Source organism: Sardina pilchardus, chromosome 19 (genome assembly GCF_963854185.1).
Source record: "Sardina pilchardus chromosome 19, fSarPil1.1, whole genome shotgun sequence".
In the NCBI taxonomy this organism is placed as follows: Eukaryota; Metazoa; Chordata; class Actinopteri; order Clupeiformes; family Clupeidae; genus Sardina; species Sardina pilchardus.
In genome coordinates this window covers 30638986-30659704 of record NC_085012.1, presented here as the reverse complement: position 1 = coordinate 30659704, position 20719 = coordinate 30638986, and the positions used below count along the sequence as shown (strand labels likewise).

The window sequence follows — 20719 nt, the reverse complement described above, 5'->3', positions numbered from 1 at the left end:
AGATGTGAACACTGAACAACAGGGGGCTTTATGCTTGGATGTAGTAGCTATTACATGCACATTTAAATGATGTAGCCAACAGCGAGTGGGTATTGGACTAGCTAGCCTACCAAACCAGTCCGCCTAGCAGGCTAGCTATGTTGTAGGCTACGTTGCTTTGGTACGCCTACAAACCCAGCTGCTAAAATGTATGTTTTTTTCCAGCACCTGTTTATTGTAATATAACCCCCTCCTTAACAACACACTTTAACGCAGCCATTCAAAATTATAAGTGTGTAGACCGAAGTGAGATATATCCACCAACCGAGGTTAGTATTGCTGCAGGCTGCACTCTGACAAATTGTGTCTGAGCAATAACTTCCGTAATCGCAGAAAATATCAGGTTCGTTTTTGTAAATCTATTATGGACACGTCAATAGGCCTACCATACGTTTGCGCAGACTTCTGTGTCTGGGTCTTCTTGGTTTTATGATTGACTATTTGTGGAATCAGTAAATCTGCAGTAAATAAAGTAAAACGCCTGCTCGTGATGTGCTAAGTTTATCACCAGTTGATCCCAGATCCGTAGCCTACACCGGCATAGTTTATTGGCGACTTGCCTAAAAAAGTTCCCCATTCTTCGTCTTCCTCCCATCAAGACAGGCCTAGTTTAAGATGTTCATGTCTTTTAGAGTATAGCAGAAATAACATCTCCTCATCCGTCCAAAAATAACTACAGTATTAGCCTATATGTCTCTCCATGTCTGCGACGTTAAACAAACAGATTTAGCAAACTATTTTGTGTTGACTGTGGGGTCGCGCGGAAAGGAATACTCCAACTGGAATCAGAGTATGAGTTACATGGCAGAAATACTCAGATTTCAATCGGATACTCCAGTACATTTTTTCGGATTTCTTAAACTCCGATCAAACTCCGAGTTCTTGCGTTACATGACAATTAGAAATCGGAGTAAAGCGAGAAATCGGAGTGAAATCCGAGTATTTATTTGCATGTAACCGCACTGACTGTTGGGAAGGAGGATGAAAATAGGCCTACTTTTCATGAAGTCAAAGAACTCTCAAATAGCTTTTTGTTTTCTACTGGAACACTGACCACTGATAACCTGATGGTCTCCTGGAACACTGACCATGTCAATGCAGTCAATGATGGTTAAACTGATCAAAAAAGATGAACTACATTAGAATGACAACGGAATGTATAAAATATTAAATAGAGAAAGAGCGAGTGGGTACAACCAGAGAGTGAGAAAAAGAGAGAAAGACAGAAAGTGTTAGTGAGGACAAGGACTTGGAAATGGAAATGTTGAGTTTGGATGGTGTTGTGGCGTTGGTTAGAACACCCATGATCAAAGCAGTTTCTTCCTAATTTCTTTTATTGCGTTGCCTTCAACAATTGCCATACATATGGTTATTATACGGCTCTCTAGAATGTTGAGGGAGCTCCCATTCACTTTGAATGGGCCTCTCAACGTTCTACCGGTCAGTTATTTTTGCATAATGACCGCTCCGAAGGTATATTAACTGCTGCCAATGGCAACGGGTTCACTCTGCTAGTTGTAGCGGAAGCCACGAAACGGTAGCCAAGTCATTGCTAAAGACACATTGAGATAAGTTTATTTTCTCGTTTTGGCAAGTAGCCGTATAATAAGCGCGATAATGTATAGAACGCCGGTCATTATCTGAAAATAATTCCCCTCAGGACGAAGCAAAACCCCTCCGCTGCGCGTCGGGGTTCAGTTCATCCTGTCGGGAATTATTTTCCGATAATGACCGGCGTTCTATACATTATCCCTTACATAAAGGTAACATGCGTGTGGTCTGTAAAGAACCAAAGAAGCCATCATTAGTAATACGGTCGTCGGTCACTGTAGGTAGATCACTTAATCACTGCTTAATAGATTAAGGCAGGCCACATGTTAAACTAGCCTAAGTACCCCATTACATCAAAGTCTTTTTAAAGCAAGTCACGTCACTCAGCAGCCATATTGGCCATGGGGTCGGGCAGCGACTTTGACCGGAACAAGACCAGGCTCTATCTAAATGAATGGGGAGAGAGCTGGATGTCCATGTTCCGAGGTGTAAGAGACATAAAAATCACATGTTTGAAATCACGATAAAAATCAGACTAAAATCGCTGAAAAGGTTTGGTGGTTTTGTATCAAATTAACGCTTAAAAAGCCTTTTTCTTACTGGTAATTTTGGACTGCACATGCTCTATTCTTCACAACGCAGCTTTCAAAAAGCGTGACCGCCAAGGATCGGCCAAATGATTGGAGCAACGGCACTGGAAGAGGCGGGACATGTGCAAACCATAGCAAACCGGTGTAAACAACCACCATCTTTCGCGTTACGAAGTTACCCCATGCTTTTCAATGGGCGATTTTTCCAGTGCAGTGTCTCCTCATATATAAGTGTCTCTGATTACATATCCAATGCTCATTGGCAATTTACTGTCACATAAAGGTAGCCTAAATGAACTGAATAGCTGATATCTTTCTTACAGTAGCCTATACAGTATGTCGTGTATGCATGATGATGGTCGGGACGACCATGGTTTAAAGGGGGGAGAAATGTGAAAAATGTGTCTGCAGCGCTCAACATGCAACACAATAAAGAAGTAAACATAAACATGCATAATATGAGCTGTACCTGCAACATGCACACAACATTTCTCCCCCCTTTAAACCATGGTCGTCCCGACCATCATCACATGCATGCACAACATATATTCTATGAACATAACATATCTCAATCACACCACACAACATAATACAGGATACATGCATTGACATTACTAACCAAAGTGAAAGTATCCGTTTCCCTTACGGCTAATCTCCCTTTAGCATAATGCTAACGCTAAAGCATATAAGTGTCTCTGGCTAAAGTTACAATTCCAAACGAGCATGACACACATCCCACCAACAACTATGGAAGCATATGTAATGCATGCATATGCAATGTGTTTTGGAATCGCGTTTGCCATTGCCATTTGAATTTTAAGACACAAAGAGCGTGACAAAGTGCTATGCAATAACGGGGGCGCTATTTCTGCAAACCGGGCAAAACTTTTTGCCAAAAAATATTCAAAATGTTTTCAATATTTTTTTCAAAACATTTTCAAAAAACAATAAAAAAAATAAAAATAAAAATCTACATTGAATTTTGAACATTAAATTGCAAAAATAATTGACAATTAAATGATGAAACTGAATATTGAAAATTGAAATGCAAAATGAATTTTGAGACTAAAGTACCATGGCAAAATGGAATGCAATTCAATCCATGTTTATTCAAATTTTTAACCAAAATAAATCATATTGATTTGATGATTGCATTGTCACTTTGTATATTAAAATGCATTTTGAAAGAAAGTATTGCAAATTGTAATATTAAATTGCATAATGAATTAGCAATTTATAATGTAATGTCTTTTAGAATTGCATATTGCAGAATGCATTCTCATTTGAATTTTGGAACACATATGCTTCCATAAACAACAGGCCCTATACACATCTCGGTTACTTTCACTTACTTCGTGTTATGCACGCATACAAGGTGTTCACACAACTTAAACTGTAGGCAATAGGCAATTAACTCGCTCAGTGATAACATAATGGCATGAACTCCACCAATGCTGTGGCAATACTAGTTCTACTAACATAAGGAAAACTAACACGAGGCTAACAGTACACACAGAGAGGGTTAATGATGGATCTTTGGTGCTCATGGGGACGTTTCTAGGCAACCACACCCTCTACAAAATAAAAGTCTTTCATACCGAGTGAGACAGTACAAGAAAGTGAAGGAGGGAGAGAGCATGAGAAAGACAGAGTGAGAGACAGGCAATATTTCTATTTCAACCAAACAACACAAACTGGGGTAAAAATAAAACTAGAGAATGTAATTCCAGGGAAATATATGTATATATATTTCAATAATGTATGTCTAATAATATATGTCCTCTTTGCACGTGGGATTAATTTGCATTGACTATTAAGTCATCTATTTTTGTCTGAACCTGAGCATCATCTTTAATGTAGTTTTTGCATAAATTTGCTACATCTTTCAGCTTTGTTTTGTTTTATGGAGGACCTTTCTTACCTATTTCTAGTAAATTCTGCAATCCAATCTAAAGCGAGGACCTTGTAGCCTATACTTCCACAAGCCCAACCTTCTATCTCTATATATCTATCTAGTGTGGTTAAGCTGTGAGAAATGCACCTTCCAAATTGCTGTATCTAGCAGGAATTGAACCCCGGTCTCCTGCATTGTACAAGAACCAAGGGAGATGGTTAAATGCTGGAGGACTGAGCGTGGATGGAGAGCAGAGGAGACAGAGAGTTCAGCAGAGTCCACTACTGGCAAGTAGCCGAAGCTGGTGTTCTGGGTAGTGGCTGGCAAAATGCTAATTGAAGGCAGCAGTCCCAGGCAACATGGCCTAACTGCACCGGGACAGCAAAAGACTGTCCGGGGGTTTACCTCGCAGTCGTGGTGCCAGAAAAGGAGATGTAGTGCTGGGGGACTCCAGGTTGTAAGCCTCTGACAGCAGGCTGGTGTGAGTGTGGCATCCTGCAGTGGGTAATTGTGGACAGTGGTCCCAAATGACAAGATTTAATCTCACCAGGACAGTAAAAGATTCTGTCTAGTGGTCTACCGCACAGTAGAAAGCTGGGCAGAGACCTGATCAAGGTTGTCTCCATGGCAACTTCTGTGTTATTGCTATGACAATCCTGTGGACTGAAGCGCCAAGTTTGGGATGCCAGGCAAAGCAACTCTCCAGGCCTACACATACACGTACATATACAGATATGCAATCACCCTCCCCACATCCCCCATCCCTCACCTTCGCAGCTTTGTACCTCCAGTCTGACAAGCAGGTCTGTGACCAGCACCAGTCATGGCTGCAGAACCAGATGGCTGTTTACCTGAGCTGGGTTACCTCCATCCCCCTCCCCTGTTGGAAGTTGTGTGTTTTTCATGTTGTAAAGTGTGCTGACCATGCGCTTATGTTGCTGAGGTATTTTTTCCTGCTTCCACACTGCACTCTCCATAGGAGCATAGTCTGTTTTTTTCTCCTCCCTGTCCTCATGTTATGCTGTATTTTTCTTCCTCTGCCCACCTTCCTGTCCTGTCTACCCCTCTTGTCATATTGAATATGTGTGGACAAGTTGGTGCTCAATTCCGTTGTACTTGTGCAATAACAATAAAGGCTTACTTACTATCATCAGAAGTAATACACTCTTCTGCCTTCTGTCAGGTCAGTCACAATGGACTCATACTGGAGATGGAGCACCCTACATCAGGCACGATTACTGTACCAGGTTAGTCAAAATCACAATGTCATGGAGGTTTTATTTTCTATTAGAGCTCTGTCAAAAAATATGACTACGACTACTAATATTGACAGTTTTTGACAGTTTTTTTTTTTTTTTTTTTAAGTATATTTTTTGGGCTTTTATGCCTTTAATGATAGGACAGTTGAGAGAGACAGGAAGTGAGTGGGAGAGAGCGTTGGGGTGGGATCCGGAAAGGACCACGGGGCGGGAATCGAACCCGGGTCGCCGGCGTGCGGTGCAGGTGCCCCAGCCAGTCACGCCACAGCTGGGGCCAGTTTTTGACAGTTTTGAGGGTTTTTCAGAACTGTGTTGTTTATCTCCATGATTGCAGGTAGCCTAGTGTCTGTGGCAGCTTGATGACAAGAAAGGGTGCATCGAAGGGTCAAAATAGTAGCAGCCAAAGAAATTGTTGGTAACACGAAAAACTAATGTGTTGCCTTTATTTAGGACACTTGAGAGTTAGTTGAGAGGTTAGTTGGAAAGAGAGAGATGGGGTTGGACTAACAAACAAAAAATAACAGACATTAAATCTGTTCCAGAGTAGAATCTATCTTTTATACTTTTTCATGTACTGTATCTCACTTATCTGTTCAGCACCTAGAATTAACTTCAGTCTCAAATTGCTCTTTTCATAACATTCACCAGAAATCAGCATTTAAAGGATTATTTTTCCTTCATACCCCGAGTGGGCAACTTCCTCTTTTAACTACCTGTCGGTTGGTGACTGCCAGATGTTTTGTTAGAATAACTTACACACTGTCCTAGTGTCCTTTAAAATATGTGAAGGCTGTGGACAGGTTTCACTGAAAGAAAATGATTGCTTATCCTTTCTTTCATAGGTCCAGCTGTTCGCTTCAGCAACTTTGAATTTGACAGGCCTGCACCACCTCCTGTTATTGGTCAACATACTGTGCAGATTCTTAAAGGCACTCTTGGATACAGTGATGATGTCATACACAAGCTTTTGGACTTGAAGACGATTGAACAGCATGAGGTTCAACTATAGTCTCTTGTGATCAAATACAAGAAACAAGAAACCATGAATCCATGAATCCCAGGCTTGAGAAATGTCACTGCAATATGAAATTAATGTATTTAATTATATGACCTGTAGTGATACAATCATCGCAGGAGGAGTTGAGATGCTACTGTCCTGTATTGCTATGTTGTTTTTTAATAATAGGTTAATTTCACCACATCTTAACTGTGTAATTGTACAAAATGGAAATGATTGGAATATATTGTAACATATGAGAACATTTATTTTCTTACAATTGTTGCTACCACTGTTGCTTTATCAATTTCAAACCTTTGTAACTGCACTATAACTGCAAATACAATAAACTAAAACGCTGAGCTTGGTGTTCTGCTGAATACCTGTTGCCATGCATGGAGTAGTTGTTTAACTCAAGCTGATCATTTTCTGTCTGTCAACATTAATTGCACTATCCATTCTACACTCAACTTTTAAATAGGGATGCACCGATCCGACTTTTTTAGTCTCGATACCGATGCCTGGGCTCTGCGTATCGGTCGATATCCGATACCGATCCGATATCATTGTTAATTTATAAACTGTATACCTCACCATGTGGAAAAGACTAAAGGCATCAGGCTTGACTTAAACATTCTTTCCCTAACTAAACATTATTTTCCTAAGAAAAAATCTAACAAAATAACACTTAGATATAAAGGTAATTATTATTATCATCATTCATCATCATCATCATCATTATTGATTATATTACTAGTATTAAAAATAAACAGTTGTGCACCAGCAGCAACTTGGAACAGCATTCAAATTCAAGTTCACAGTTATTACTAAATAATAAATCTAACTAGCTGACATGAAACTCAACAAATGCATAATTTTCTCCCATCAAAACAATTTTGCAGATAAAAATCCCATATTAGTGACATATTAAAACACCCCTGCCAAAATGGTGTAACCCGTGAAACCTCTCTATTTACTCATAGTGGTACGGTCCCTCAGTTTCCCCACGATAAATAAATTAGTTCACACCAGGGGCGGAGTGGTAATCGGGAGATTCGGGACATTTCCCGCCAGGCCGGCCGGCCTATGTTACGTTTGATTTGGCCCATGACGAGCCTGAGCGGCCGCTAGTAGACCTACTTTTACTTAATATCTCAAGACGTAACCACCCAGCAAGCAAATAACGTTCTGCTAACTTTCAGTAACGTTAGCTTTTGGTTCCCCTATGGTTCGTTTTTCAGCAACCTGCTAATAACGTTTAGAGAACGTTATCTCCAGGTTGTCAAAACAAATAACGTTCCCCTAGCGTTTTTACAACTAAAGAAAAAAACGTTATATTCTGGTTGAATCCCAGCAAGCAAATAACGTTAGCCGTTGGTTCTCCTGTGGTTAGTTTATCAGTAACCTTCTAATACCCTGGAGAGAACGTTAGCTCCAGGTTATCAAAGTTCCCCGAACGTTATTACAACTAAAGAAAAAAACGTTATATTCTGGTTGCATTTCTCTTTTCACACAACGTTGCTACTTAGTTGTTTTTTGGTATCTTAACCATATCGGTATTCTCTGGTTATGTGCGTGGGGTTGATTATTGTTGATGAAAATCGCCCCAGAGTTTCCATGAGTTCCCAATTGAACACGGCCAGCAGCCACACTGCAACTTAGTCGGAATAATTTCTTGCAAAATCGACGTATAGCCCTATTCTATTCTTCCCCCCTCTGTTGGATTGATATTCGGCCGACCAGAGCCAGCCCGTCAGCTAAAGGGGCCAGCGCGAGAAGAAGCTAAACTTCCATCTCGGGTCCGTGAAAAAAACAGCCAGTTCTGGTGTTGGTGTGTTAGCAGACTCAACCTCGCTAACTTTAACCCTCTAACCGCCCAGGTTTATTTTGATTTTTGCATAAAAATGTCATAAGCCCATGGCTTGAAAGTGGTCAGAGATAAAGTCCTACTGTAAATGTGAAAATCATTGAGTATGAACTAAAGTTTATGAAGGGGGTCAATTTTCTCATCTAATTTGCATATTATGACGTCACAGATTGGCAATAGCGTCAAATTATGCACATTTCAGTAAATACTGATTGTTGAACACATTTGAGCAGTTTTACTTTGATTTTTGTAATTTCTCCGACATAACAAACAAACAGGACCACAGCCACATGTAAACCAACAATAGTAAACTATTAGTATTACCACAATCCCTATGTTACTATATAATAAAGTAGCCTGGTCAAATCAGTTCCTATCGCGGATGACTTTGTTGTTCTTCAGAGCCCTATTTTTACTAGACCTGCTGTCTGTACCATGTCAATTACAGACACTATCATCATGATTATCACTGGCACCAAGCACACCATGCTTATTTGAACCCTTTGGTCAACATTGCTGCAGGTAAACATTGACGTACACACGCAAAGACCCACCTCCATTCACAGACGCATCTTGACTGTCACTGCCAATGAACGACCGATCATAATCTCCAAAAGGCAGATATTCTCCTTCAGAATCAGAGTAGGTGAATAGCAGACCCAAGACTTCATAACACACGACTTTGTTTTTTAACATTTGCCGTTTTTCTGCTTCAATTTGTGCATAGCGATCGCGCATTTCACTTCCGCGTTATAAACAGGAAATGCGTCTTTTTTTTTTGTTTCTCGCGAGTAATACAGGCACTTCCTGAAAACTTTTTTACTCGAATTTGGGCTTGAATCGAAGCTCTGGATGTCTGCCATCTAGTGGTGGAGAGTACAAAGGCGATTTGTCACCCTACTCGGATCTACCGTCTGTTTTAATCAGTGATGTTGCTTGTCGCCGTACGGCGCCTTGGGCGGTTAGAGGGTTAAGACATTTGGATAACACAGAGATAAAGTTACTCACGTAGGCTACTGGCTGTATGGTATCGATCACATTCTTCACATCGTTCTCCATGCACTTGTTCCATTAAGTCCAACAGGCTTTTAAAAAACACTGTACAGGGTAAACCGGGTGGAAGAGCTAGCTAGCCATAGTCCCAGACAGGCACACAACGATTTCATGCTAACTAATCTGACGAATAGTGTTGGATTAATCCATTATCGATTAGAGTGGCACCTGAAATGCATTCATGTTTTTAAAGCTTTATTTGTTATGAAAATATGATGATGAGGACTCCAATGAATTCTTTCTCAAACGTTGAGACTGCATCTTAAACAGCACAATGTTCCCGGGGGAGAACTGTTTTATATTAACACGTAGTCCAAGTTATAGCCTATGTTACTGTGCTGTTCACTCAGCCTATCCCACAATTCCCAGTCCCAATTTAAAACAAAATAAACCAAAATCCATCATAATTCTGAACCGAGGACTTTTAATGGCATACGATGCAATAAAAACAGCCAGTTTTGAATGTTGAAACAGTGTGTTAGGCTAGCGCCTGCTCTGCTTATGTTTTGATCTGACTCGTTTATTATAGGAAAAGACACCGTAGACAAGAAAGTATTAGACCTAACCGCATTTAAATACTTAGCTGACACATATTCATATTAACGAGCCGTATTCGTCGCAGGTCAGCAAGCAGCTAATGGTAAGTGAAGAAACATACATGCTATATGGACATTGCCTTAGTCATCAGAGACGTTCGCTCTCCCAGGTTACAGATAGGCTGTCGTCGCAGACGGCGAGTGTGCAGCGATGCCTGGATGTCACGATAATTCTACATATTTTTTCCCCCTTTACACTTTGTTGCTGGGAGGTTAGGGGAACGTTAATGCAACCAAATATTGTAAAGTTCCCTAAAGGGTAGGAGAACGTTCTGCTAACCAAAATAAACAACCAGAAAAAAACGTTGTATTTTCGTCAAGAAAACTTTCCTGGGGAACCTTGTGGCAACTTTCGCAACTTTCAGGCAACGTTTTCCTAACCAGGAAAAAAACGTTCTAAAAACGTTCTCCTAACCAGAAATTGTTAGCTGGGCATATTCATGAACTTCTGTCCACTAAGAAGTCACCCTAAGTTCATTTATCATCAATGGATTGCCAACCACTATTTAAACCAGTTAGTTGCGATATGCCTTAGTCATGGTTACCTTCCATATTAATTACAGGCCATATTCATCTCAGTTCTCTCTCATCAGTGCATCGGTATAGCCTTTGGGTGTCTTGATTTAATTGTTCATATATCATTAAAGTGTTATTTAACTCTTTTGGTCACAAATAAATTCAAAATAGAACAGCAAAGCCTCCTGGGAATCGCAAATATGTTTGCTAGGTCAAGTCTATTACAGAAATGTAGGGGGATAGATGAGCGGCCCCTCCTTTAATGGCATGGCCCTTTAGCCTGTATTAGTGAACGTAGCGTTTTGATAGTGAACGGATTAGCAGGTGCTTGCGTGATTAATATGGAAGGCAAGAAGAGGAAAGAGAAAGAGGGGTCTGAAAAGGGCAGAATTAAGAAGAAGCGACTGCTGGAGCAGCATGCATCTAAATGCTCAAAACAGATTTATCCGTAGCCAAGTCCACGGCCATCAACGAGTGCAGGTAAATTGGACAGAATGAAAAACACTGACACAAAGCTCAACTACGTTACTATTGCTAGACGGAAAATATCACAAGCTAGTTTAACTAATTTACATTTCAAACGAATAAATGGCTTACAGTTTTTTTCAGTGGCTAACATTTGTCCAAACAGTTGTCACATTTTCAAAACTCTATGTCTCCCAGTTAGCACAGCATCCGTCTTTTGTGGCCATACCATTCACACATTTCATGTCGTTTTCGCACAATATGCAGGCAGTGAACAATGCTTACATTTTCTTAACAGACAAGTTATACCTCTCAACAAAATTATGGATCGTTTTTCTATTATTTACAGATGTTAACACACAACATCCCACAATTAAAAACAATATTCCCAACCTTAACCCCTGCGCAATGGTATCAGTTCAAAAACAATATATCTCAGCTGATAATAAACAAACAATTGAATACTTGGTACACCGATGATTTATGTTGGGTATGGGGCCAACCACAGCTGATTCCAGTCTGTCTTAGACTCAGTGGCAGGGGTTATTTCTCTCTATTACATTGACACTTGAAGGAGGAGGTGATGTTTTTGGAAACAGAAACAGAAAAAGACAAATACTGTTATATCTGGATGAAGAGTAAGAACAAGGGGCCCAGGGAGAAGAGCACACCCAGAGAGATGCAGTGAGAGGTGCAGCAGGAGGTGCAGGAGCAGTGAGAGGAGCAGGCCCAAGGAGAGGGCAAGGTAGAGATGTAAGAATGCGTGGTGGTGGCATTTTTTTGGTTCGGTAGGGGGCCGGTGTGGTCAGAATATTCCCGGTGGATTTTTGTGTCCCACTCCGCCCCTGGTTCACACGGAGTTTGGTGGTAAACGGTACTTGAAGTTGTACGTTTTATCTGATTTGAACATCTGCATGTCTTGATACCAAGAACAGTTAATACAGATGAAAATGACTATGGGTTTAATTTGAGAAGCCTATTTTGTGTTGACTGTTACACATTAAACGTGTTGCCTAAATGCAACAAAACGCATGAAGATCGTAATTAACCTGAAAATGGTGGTTAGTATAGATATTATTTTGATCCTATGACATAAATTTGGTGTCTGTATTTACCCCATCTCTAACCCGCAGCAGTGAGCTGTCTGCTATAGCGGCGCTAAATGGCTGGTTGCGCGTCATGGCTCTGCCTTTTTTTGAAACAAAATTAAATTTGGATTGGCCTATGGATCTGCTCATTTTTTCCGATCCCCGATCCAGCTATTTTGTTCATATCGGGGCCGATATTCGATCCAAATATCGGATCGGTGCATCCCTACTTTTAAACTATCTACTCTGCCTCAGCAAATATAGTTAAGGCGGAGCCAAGATACTTCATGAGAAGCCACTTCCTGGAACCCGAATTGCAAGAGGGAGGGGGGGGGGGGCAGAGGCAGAGACTGTTCCATTGAAGTCTATGGGCATAGATCAGAATTTCACGTATATGCTATGATCTTGGTTCTCTAGAATTAGGAATGCGAATTTTGGGCACGGATTCATGACCCACAAACCCCTCTGACCATTTCAAGTACTTTTTAGCATTTTTGAGCATTCCAGTCCGGAGGAATAGAAAATAATAGAATATATACTTTTTTTGATCCCGAGAAGGAAATTCAGTTCTCTGCATTTAACCCAATTTAACCGAATTAGTGAACACACAGCACACAGTGAACACACATTGAGGTGAATCACACAACCCAGAGCAGTGACCTGCCTGCCCAACCAGCGGCACTCGGGGAGCAGTGAGGGGTTAGGTGCCTTGCTCAAGGGCACTTCAGCCGTGGACTGGTCGGGGATCGAACCGGCAATTCAGATTACAAGTCCGAAGCCCTAACCAGTAGGCCACGGCTGCCCCAAATCGACTTAATATCAGGTGTGCCCCTGTTATTTATTCTGCTGCTGCTGGCCGGTTGCTACGTACACTTTATCTTGACAACACATTTGCCGGCCAGCTGAACCAAATTCTGCGATGTAAGCTGACGATGATCAGGTGGTGCTGGGGTAACGTAATGAGAGCAGTGACACATTCCCAAAATTCCATTTATGTTTTTATTCAATTCCTCAAAAGTTGACATGCTTTGTGTTATTTTCCATATTAGTAATATAGTATTACACAATTAATAAATGTTATTGGAAGGCTTGAAGAGCAGCAAGATTATTTTGGAACATCATCAATTCATCAGGTCCCTTTCCACAGGTGTCGCCTACTAATCAAGCAATTGATAATTGCATTGGTACTTGATTTTATACACCTGTGGAAAGGGACCTGATGAAACTCATGAATATATGTCAATGACACGCCTCTTTATGCAGAGGAAGTGATCCCCATTTTGCGCCCATAGACATGGGCCCTTTCCGAAACGGAGTCCCTACTCACTTCGACTCGGTTATCGAGTGAACTTCCTTTTCAAGTCCACTCGTGGGTGCGGAGAACACTCACATTGAAGGGGTAGGGGTTAAAACAGCGCTACATTTCGGATGCGCTTGAAGGGAGAAGGAAATTGACGTCATATTAATTTTCATAGAAATTATGAAGGCGATATATTAATTTTCATAGAAATTATGAAGGCAATATATTAAATCGCCAATTAAGATGTTCTGGACTAGCCTGACGACGTCATACTCAATTCTTATCAGAATTTGAGTCTGAAACTGCTCCATTCAGCTGCGATTATGGGGCGTGATTCAACTGATACAGGGCGGGGGGGATAGCTCTGCACTCATTGGATAGCCCAAACCAAACAGAACAAGTTACTGGCTGTCAGTATCTGCGAAATCTAAGACAACGAAATATGTAGCAGGGTAGGCTATATGGAAAACATCCTCCTTCGTTTTCAAACTGTATGCAATGAACAGCTGGGGAAGTGTGTCGTTACGTTAACCCAACGAGCAAACAGGCATTTTTAAACAAACGGGAACAACATCACTCAAACATGCTGTTTTAACTGAAAGTGAAACTGAAGTTTTCCCACATATCCATGTTGGTCTAAGTGTTCAGAAATAATTGTGTGAATCCGTGATAAAACCTCCGTTTCAATAGCTAAGATAAACGAAAGGCCAAACTGCATGAACAAATTATGCATTCATAGCCATAGCGTTTCTGTTGCAATCAAAATCAACCTAAGCCAACACGGTCTCACACCCAACTCGTCGAACGAGGACGCATGCAGCCGTGAACCTCACTGCTGTTCATCTGTCAATCATCACGTAAAGCCCGCCCTGACAATGTGATTGGTCCGAACAGCTCTGTATCTCGAATAGTAGCAGCTGAACGGAGCAGTGCCAGACCGAAGTTCCCTATAGGGAGGGAAAGTGAAAACCAGCGCCCCAAGTGGTTGCGTTCCTATCGAAGAGCAGCTCCAATGTTAAGTCCCATAGACGGACTTTTCAAAAAAATACTACGCAGCTATACCAGCGATCTTATCCACCAAAAATATTTTTCAGTCGGCATACTGTAATAATCTACTAACTGTGAAAATATCAGACCCTATTTCGCCTTATTTAAAAAAAAACGTAATTGCTCGTTTCATTTCATAAATGGACTACAACTTCAAGTGACGTGACACCCTTCGACGACGTTACTCACCTAGCATGGTTTGTTTATTAGCCTGTTAGCTAGTTGGTTAGTTAGTAGACAATCACACTTACTGCCAGCTCTTGTGTGAGTAGGAGCACAACACAAGTTATCCCAACATAAAGGTAATTACCACGCGGTTTACATCGCTCTCTGTTATTACAAAAATATGATAAGCAAGTTAAGCAAATTGCCGTTTTGATCAGTTGGAGATGGAGCGCCCAAACTGGTGACGTCAAATGCTACTGTAGCTAGCTACTGTAGTTCGTTATCACCATGTTACAAACAAACTCAAAACAATTAAACTGATCCTAAAAAATAAAGTATGACCACTAGAAGCAATAGAGCTGACCTACATGGATAGCATATTGAAGGCATTTAACTAACTTCCGATCGTGGGCCGAGATATATTTTTTCTAAAAGAAAATCCCATCCACTCCCGCTAGCCTCTAGGAACGCAACCACCAGGTGGCGATGAGATTACTTTCCCTCCCTATAGAAAAACAATGTAGGCGGGGCTAAACTTCGGTCTGGCATCCAGGCTAGTTCTGGACACCCTTGTGTATTAGGATATACATCCCTCTTCTCTCCTTTCATTACTGTGAGTGAGGAGTTGCATTTTATGTTTTATTTAACATCATAAAAGTGCTGTAAAGGCCCCCAGTTACTAACGAAGGTATCTTAAATTACTGATATTAATTCATGAATTACTATATTGAAATATTTGTAAACGGAAAGTAGTAGGAGATATAAACACTGGCTACGTTGAACTGACTTGACCTTATAGCATGCTAACTAGCATTTAATCATTATGGACAGCCCACAGTGATTAAAAAGTAATGTAATGATTAATGTTGGAATTAAATACTTGTTTCAGCAATAAGTATGAAATATTAAAATAGGATACAGCAAGAAAATAGACTGTCAACACACATCGCTGGAATAGGAATAAATGGAAACACTGGAAAAAATTCAGTCAATTTTAATGACAATTTTTCATGTAAAGACATTTGAAAAGTATGTCGTAACTAGTGAATTACAACATTGTGAAAGATCGTATTTCCAACGACTACAAACACATCAGACCAATTCACAACAGCAACAGGTCTTATTTGAGCTTCCCCCCTTGCCGATGAAAATATCATGAGTCAGAGGATTAAACACATCAGATAAGTTGTATTTCATACATAGACTGTACAAACACTACTGTTTAGTGACTTAGCTGGCAGCAAGATGTAACCGTTAACTAGCACAATTAGCCTTTTACACACTTCCGCATTTTTTGAGCGGAAATACGTCATTGTAGCGTTGCCGAACTTCCTGTTATCGTAGAGAGCTAGCGTTTCCCGTGGATCCAAACCTGAAACCCAGATGGATACAGGCGATCAGAAGAGAAGAAGGGAACCAATTTATAATAAAAAGAGGTAGCACGTGTCTGCAGCCGGCACTTTGCTTACATCGGACCCATGCCACACACAAGAGGCGGACCCGTATTGCAGATCCGTACCACACACAAGAAGCGTACCCGTACCACACACAAGAGGCGGACCCGTATTGTAGATCCATACCACACACAAGAAGCGGACCCGTACCACATGCAATAAGCAGACCCATATTGCAGATCCGTACCACCCACAATAAGCGGACCCGTACCATACACAATAAGCGGATCCGTATTGCAAATCCGCACACAATAAGCGGACCCGTATTGCAGATCTGTACCACACACAAAAAGCGGACCCATACAGGTTCACTTATTGTGTGTGGTACGGATCTGCTATACGGTTCCGCCTCTTGTGTGTGGTAAGGGTCCGCTTATTGGCCCTCATTTATCAAACGAGCGTACGACCAAAAACAGGCGTAAAACAGGCGTACGCTTGTTTCCACGCAAAGTATGGCATTTATCAATGTGAACGTGATCGGTGGCTACGCTCAAATCTCACGTCTAGTCTCAACTCGTGTACGCAAGTTTTTCAGGCGGCATGCATCGTGCAGCAGTAAATCGGCGGTGCATTAGAAAGTTGAATAGTTGATGTAGTAATGTAGCATATTATATTGACACATTTCATGGCTTAGAATAGCCATAGGCGATGATTACTTTCTCTTTGGCAAACGCAACATTCATGAATTAGGCCTAGGCATACATATTTTAAAAGGGCAAATTTCAGTGTCGTATACGGTTTTGTAATGAATGTATTTATAGTATGATGCGTTCTCTCTGCGAAAATAAAGTCTGTTGTGCTCAAATCGCTCTAGTTTCCCGCCTTCCTTGATGACAGCTTCTAGCTGTCAAAATTAACAAGGTTCAGCTGGACGTCACTGTGGCTCGAGATCACTAATGATCTTTTTTGGACGTATAATGCACCTTCATGTCGTAAATTCTAGGGGCGAGGCCATTGAAACGAGCATAATATAGGGGCGTGATATTTAAATCACGCTTGTTTCCAGCCGCCACATTTATCAACAAACGTTCATTCTTACGCTGGAATTGGAGTGATACGAAAGTTTGATGAATCACACGTGAACCCCGTCGTAAGATGATTTCTGCGCTCAGATATACGCTGGTTTCTACGCAAGACTAGAAAAAGACCGACTCCGACGGACTTAAAACCACTAAGATTGGCACCTTACACTAAACGATTTAGATGACGGGAGCGCGCCGAGATTCTAGTACAACTCCCAAGATTTCCGCCCGATTTTGGAAATTTAGTCGCCGACTGTTAAAACAGACCAAAATCGTGCAATGTAAGCCAGCCATAAGAGCGTCTTAAGGCTATGCCTCAGTGGAGTCACCAGCAGGATATGCAGGGGGATTACAACTAAGAATATAATGATTCAAGTTACGTTACCATTCTTTATAGGGGTGGGAATTGGCAAAAGAATGACAATTCGATACTATTGCGATATTTGGGCCAAAATTCGATATTATTGCGATTCTAAACATATTGCGATACAACAAGTATTGCGATTCGATTCTGCGATTTATTGCTATTCATGTCTCATATTATTAAAAGGCATTACAAAAAATAAGGAAACTAACACTGTTCAACTCACTTTGTCATGGCATGGTGCATATCAAGGTCCTTTCTATTTTCTTTTTGTTGAAAACCAAAATACACCCACACTTTCAATGTGATGGAGGGTCGTCTATAACAGGTTGTGATTGTGAAGCCATTTTTATTTGAAATTGCCGTTGAATACACAATAAAACGCCACAATAAGCTCCACTTTATGAGCATAATATCTTGAATTTCCCCTTGGGGATCAATAAAGTATCTATCTATCTATCTATCTATTTCAGAAAATTGAATGTGATCAGAGTAAACCCTGAGTAAACTCGACTCAAATAGTAAAATAGATAATTCAATTCTATAATTAAGTATTGCGATACTATGAGCTACTAGTATCGATATAATTGCATGCACAAAATATTGCGATACTGAACAGAATCGATTTTTCCCCCCACCACTTCTTTATTGTATTTACTTGTGATGATTCAGATTTTAGCGTGCAAAATAGCATTCATTCAATGGACATAATGATGTTATTAAAACCGAACAAAAATGGGCTACAAACAAGTTATGAAACGAGATGTTGCAGTATCTTTTTGAGTAGCCTTTTATTTTTTATTTTTTCATTGGGCTTATGAGGTAAAAACAGAGAAAGGAATATGTGGCTATAGTCTGTGCTGCGTCAAAATCTAAGCCTATAGGCTATGTTATTTAAGCCTACACATTTCCTCATTTTGTTATCAACCTCTTTATTCAAACGTCTGCTTAAGTGACACCTCGAAACATTAGGCTATTGCACAGGCAGTGACGACCAAATTCGTTTCTACACCAAATTTCCATCAGAGAGAGTTTTTACTGTTTTTTGGGAGTCGATTGCACCATCTGCCCATAGACTTGTGTACTGGACCAAAGCAAAGAGGGCAGGTGAGGAAGGCTGTGAAGATCACAGCCCACCAAGCAGCATGCCATTAATTGATGAGTTTTTGATGTACTCCATGAGGGTCGCTGTTGGCATGAAGGAGCAGGTCATTGCTGACATGTTTTATGTCAGCATTGCCAGGGTCAGCAGGGTTACCATCACCTGGGCCAATTATCAAATATCAGAAACTTTTTCCAGCTATAAAAACAGGACGACATTGAAAGGGCTGATTGGAGTTGCTCCCAATGGTTTGGTGACATTTGTCTCCCCCCTGTACACTGGGTGCATCTCAGATAAAGAGATCACCAAGATCAGCGGAGTCCTTCCCTTGCTGGAGCCAGGAGATGATGTCATGGCAGACAAAGGGTTCCTCATTCAGGACCTCCTTGCTGGCGTTGGAGGTAAGCTAATCATTACACCTTTTAAGCGCTCAGCACAATTGACATGAGTGCTTAACTACATTTACATTTATATTTTATCAATGTGATGTCTTATGTATGTTTCCTGTTTGTCTGATTGTTTTGTTTTACAGCACTTCACTGTATATTTCTATTGTTCTTGTTTTATTATTTTGATTATTGTTGTTTTGTAACTCATGGCATTGCTGTAAAAGAGCTTGATGCTCAGTCAATTTTCCCTGAATAAAAAACAGATGATGATGAAGGCCTATCTGTCAATACTAGTGTTGGAGAATGGCCTACATTATAAGTACAAGCTTAAGTGTGGTAGGATGAGAAAGTGCTAGAGGAGGGAAGAGATGGAGGTGGAGAGAAACAGGGGGGAAAGAGGGAAGAACATGGTAAGTGTGCATCATGCGTGTCAGGTTGTCAAAAAAAGTGATAAGAGAGGACCGTGGCATCCTTGGAAGAGACGTGTCGCCAAGAGTGTTTTGAAGACTGAGGGACCCTGCTCTGGTGGGACACAAATGGAAACGGTCTGGAATTAATAATGATTTTAGTCATAACATTAAATTGAAAAAAAAAAAAAAAAAAACTTAAAACATACAAAACATACAACTCACAAAGCAACTATCAAACAGTTAACAAATTAATCACCTGTAGCCATTTTGCACTGGCTAGCGATCGCCCCTAGCGGAACTGCCTAGTAGTGAACGGGCTGGGGATCGTACACGTAACATCTACGTTGTTTCCGGTTTTATGTTTGGTTATGGCTGCCGTATAAACGTTAACTACCTCACTCAAGTTCCGTGGAGCCAGCGACAGTAAGCGACAGTACGCGACAATAGCGGGCAAGATGGCGGCGAAAAATGTCAAAATAAAGGTACACACGAACGATCAGATAAAGTAGGTCAATATTCGTTTTTGAGAGTATTTCAACGGTTTGCACGAAATGTATGCATGTTGCTGCAACGTAGCCTATTTAACCACGTGTAAATGTTGTAATTGTAGCAGAGTTTTAAAGCTAACGTGCTTGAAATTAAACGGAAGTGACCTCACGCAACACCTTTTCTCAATGCAAAGCCAGACGAACGTCTCCATCCCCTGATATAGGCAGAAAATGTCTAATAAGGGAATAAGTAGGACGGCTCTGATATAAGTTACTGACTGCTAACAGAGAGTGGAAAAAACAAACATATAAGAAAGGGATAATAATGTATTAAACATTGATGTTAAGCTAAATGCTGTATATGATTATCATGCAAGAAAATAATTGTGGAAGGATGACCTTTTCCATAAACATCACCTAAAATAACCCCATTATAAAAAAAAACCCTCAAACTTATCAGTTAAAATGTTTACAACCAATAATGTCAACTTGTACGTTTTCACATGTAGGCATAAATATGACATAAATTACATGTATGAAATATGTTAATCGCCCCACCCCGACAGGTCATCACTGTATCAAATCACATACAAGGCATGTCAGGAAACACCCTTTAAGGAAAAACGGATATCAAATACCTTTGTAAGTACCAGGCTATGTAACTCCGTACCAACTTAAATACTTTAAGCCTGTCACTGACACATAGGCCTACTGTTGAATTTCAAATTGTGTGGCTGTGAAAACAATAAGTTGTGCATATGTAAAAGGGGGGTGAAATGGAATCCTTAGAAGGTCTACTTTCAGAAAATATATAGATGTTTATACCGAATTCGCCTTTGTGGGTACCAGGCCATACCAAAGGTGTACCGAGTCACATACTAAGCGTTACTTTGACACACAGCTGTTGAACTTCAATTTGTGTGGCTGTGAAAACAATAAGTTGTGCATATATAAAAGGGGGGTGAAATGGAATCCTTAGAAGGTCTACTTTCAGAAAATATATAGTTGTTTATACCGAATTCGCCTTTGTGGGTACCAGGCCATACCAAAGGTGTACCGAGTC

The 20719-nt window shown here is 40.7% G+C and overlaps 2 protein-coding genes and 1 long non-coding RNA gene across 3 annotated transcripts in view; all 3 read left to right on the top strand.

The window, feature by feature from the left end:
- The window catches only part of sugct (succinyl-CoA:glutarate-CoA transferase), a 136499-nt gene extending 129752 nt beyond the window's left edge, over positions 1-6747 (top strand). Inside the window, exons 13-14 of the mRNA XM_062521415.1 lie at positions 5258-5321; positions 6176-6747. Coding sequence (XP_062377399.1) covers positions 5258-5321; positions 6176-6342 — 231 coding nt within the window. The 3' untranslated portion in view covers positions 6343-6747. The remainder of the gene's footprint in view (positions 1-5257; positions 5322-6175) is intronic.
- A 3939-nt stretch (positions 6748-10686) lies between these two features.
- Positions 10687-18969, top strand: LOC134066121 (uncharacterized). The gene is made up of 3 exons (XR_009936377.1): positions 10687-10842; positions 18663-18770; positions 18902-18969. It is a non-coding gene; the product is annotated as an uncharacterized LOC134066121 (long non-coding RNA).
- A 538-nt stretch (positions 18970-19507) lies between these two features.
- eci2 (enoyl-CoA delta isomerase 2) overlaps positions 19508-20719 on the top strand; it is a 68629-nt gene continuing 67417 nt past the window's right edge. The window contains exon 1 of the mRNA XM_062520876.1: positions 19508-19570. Within this exon, the coding sequence (XP_062376860.1) occupies positions 19527-19570 (44 nt within the window). The 5' untranslated portion in view covers positions 19508-19526. The remainder of the gene's footprint in view (positions 19571-20719) is intronic.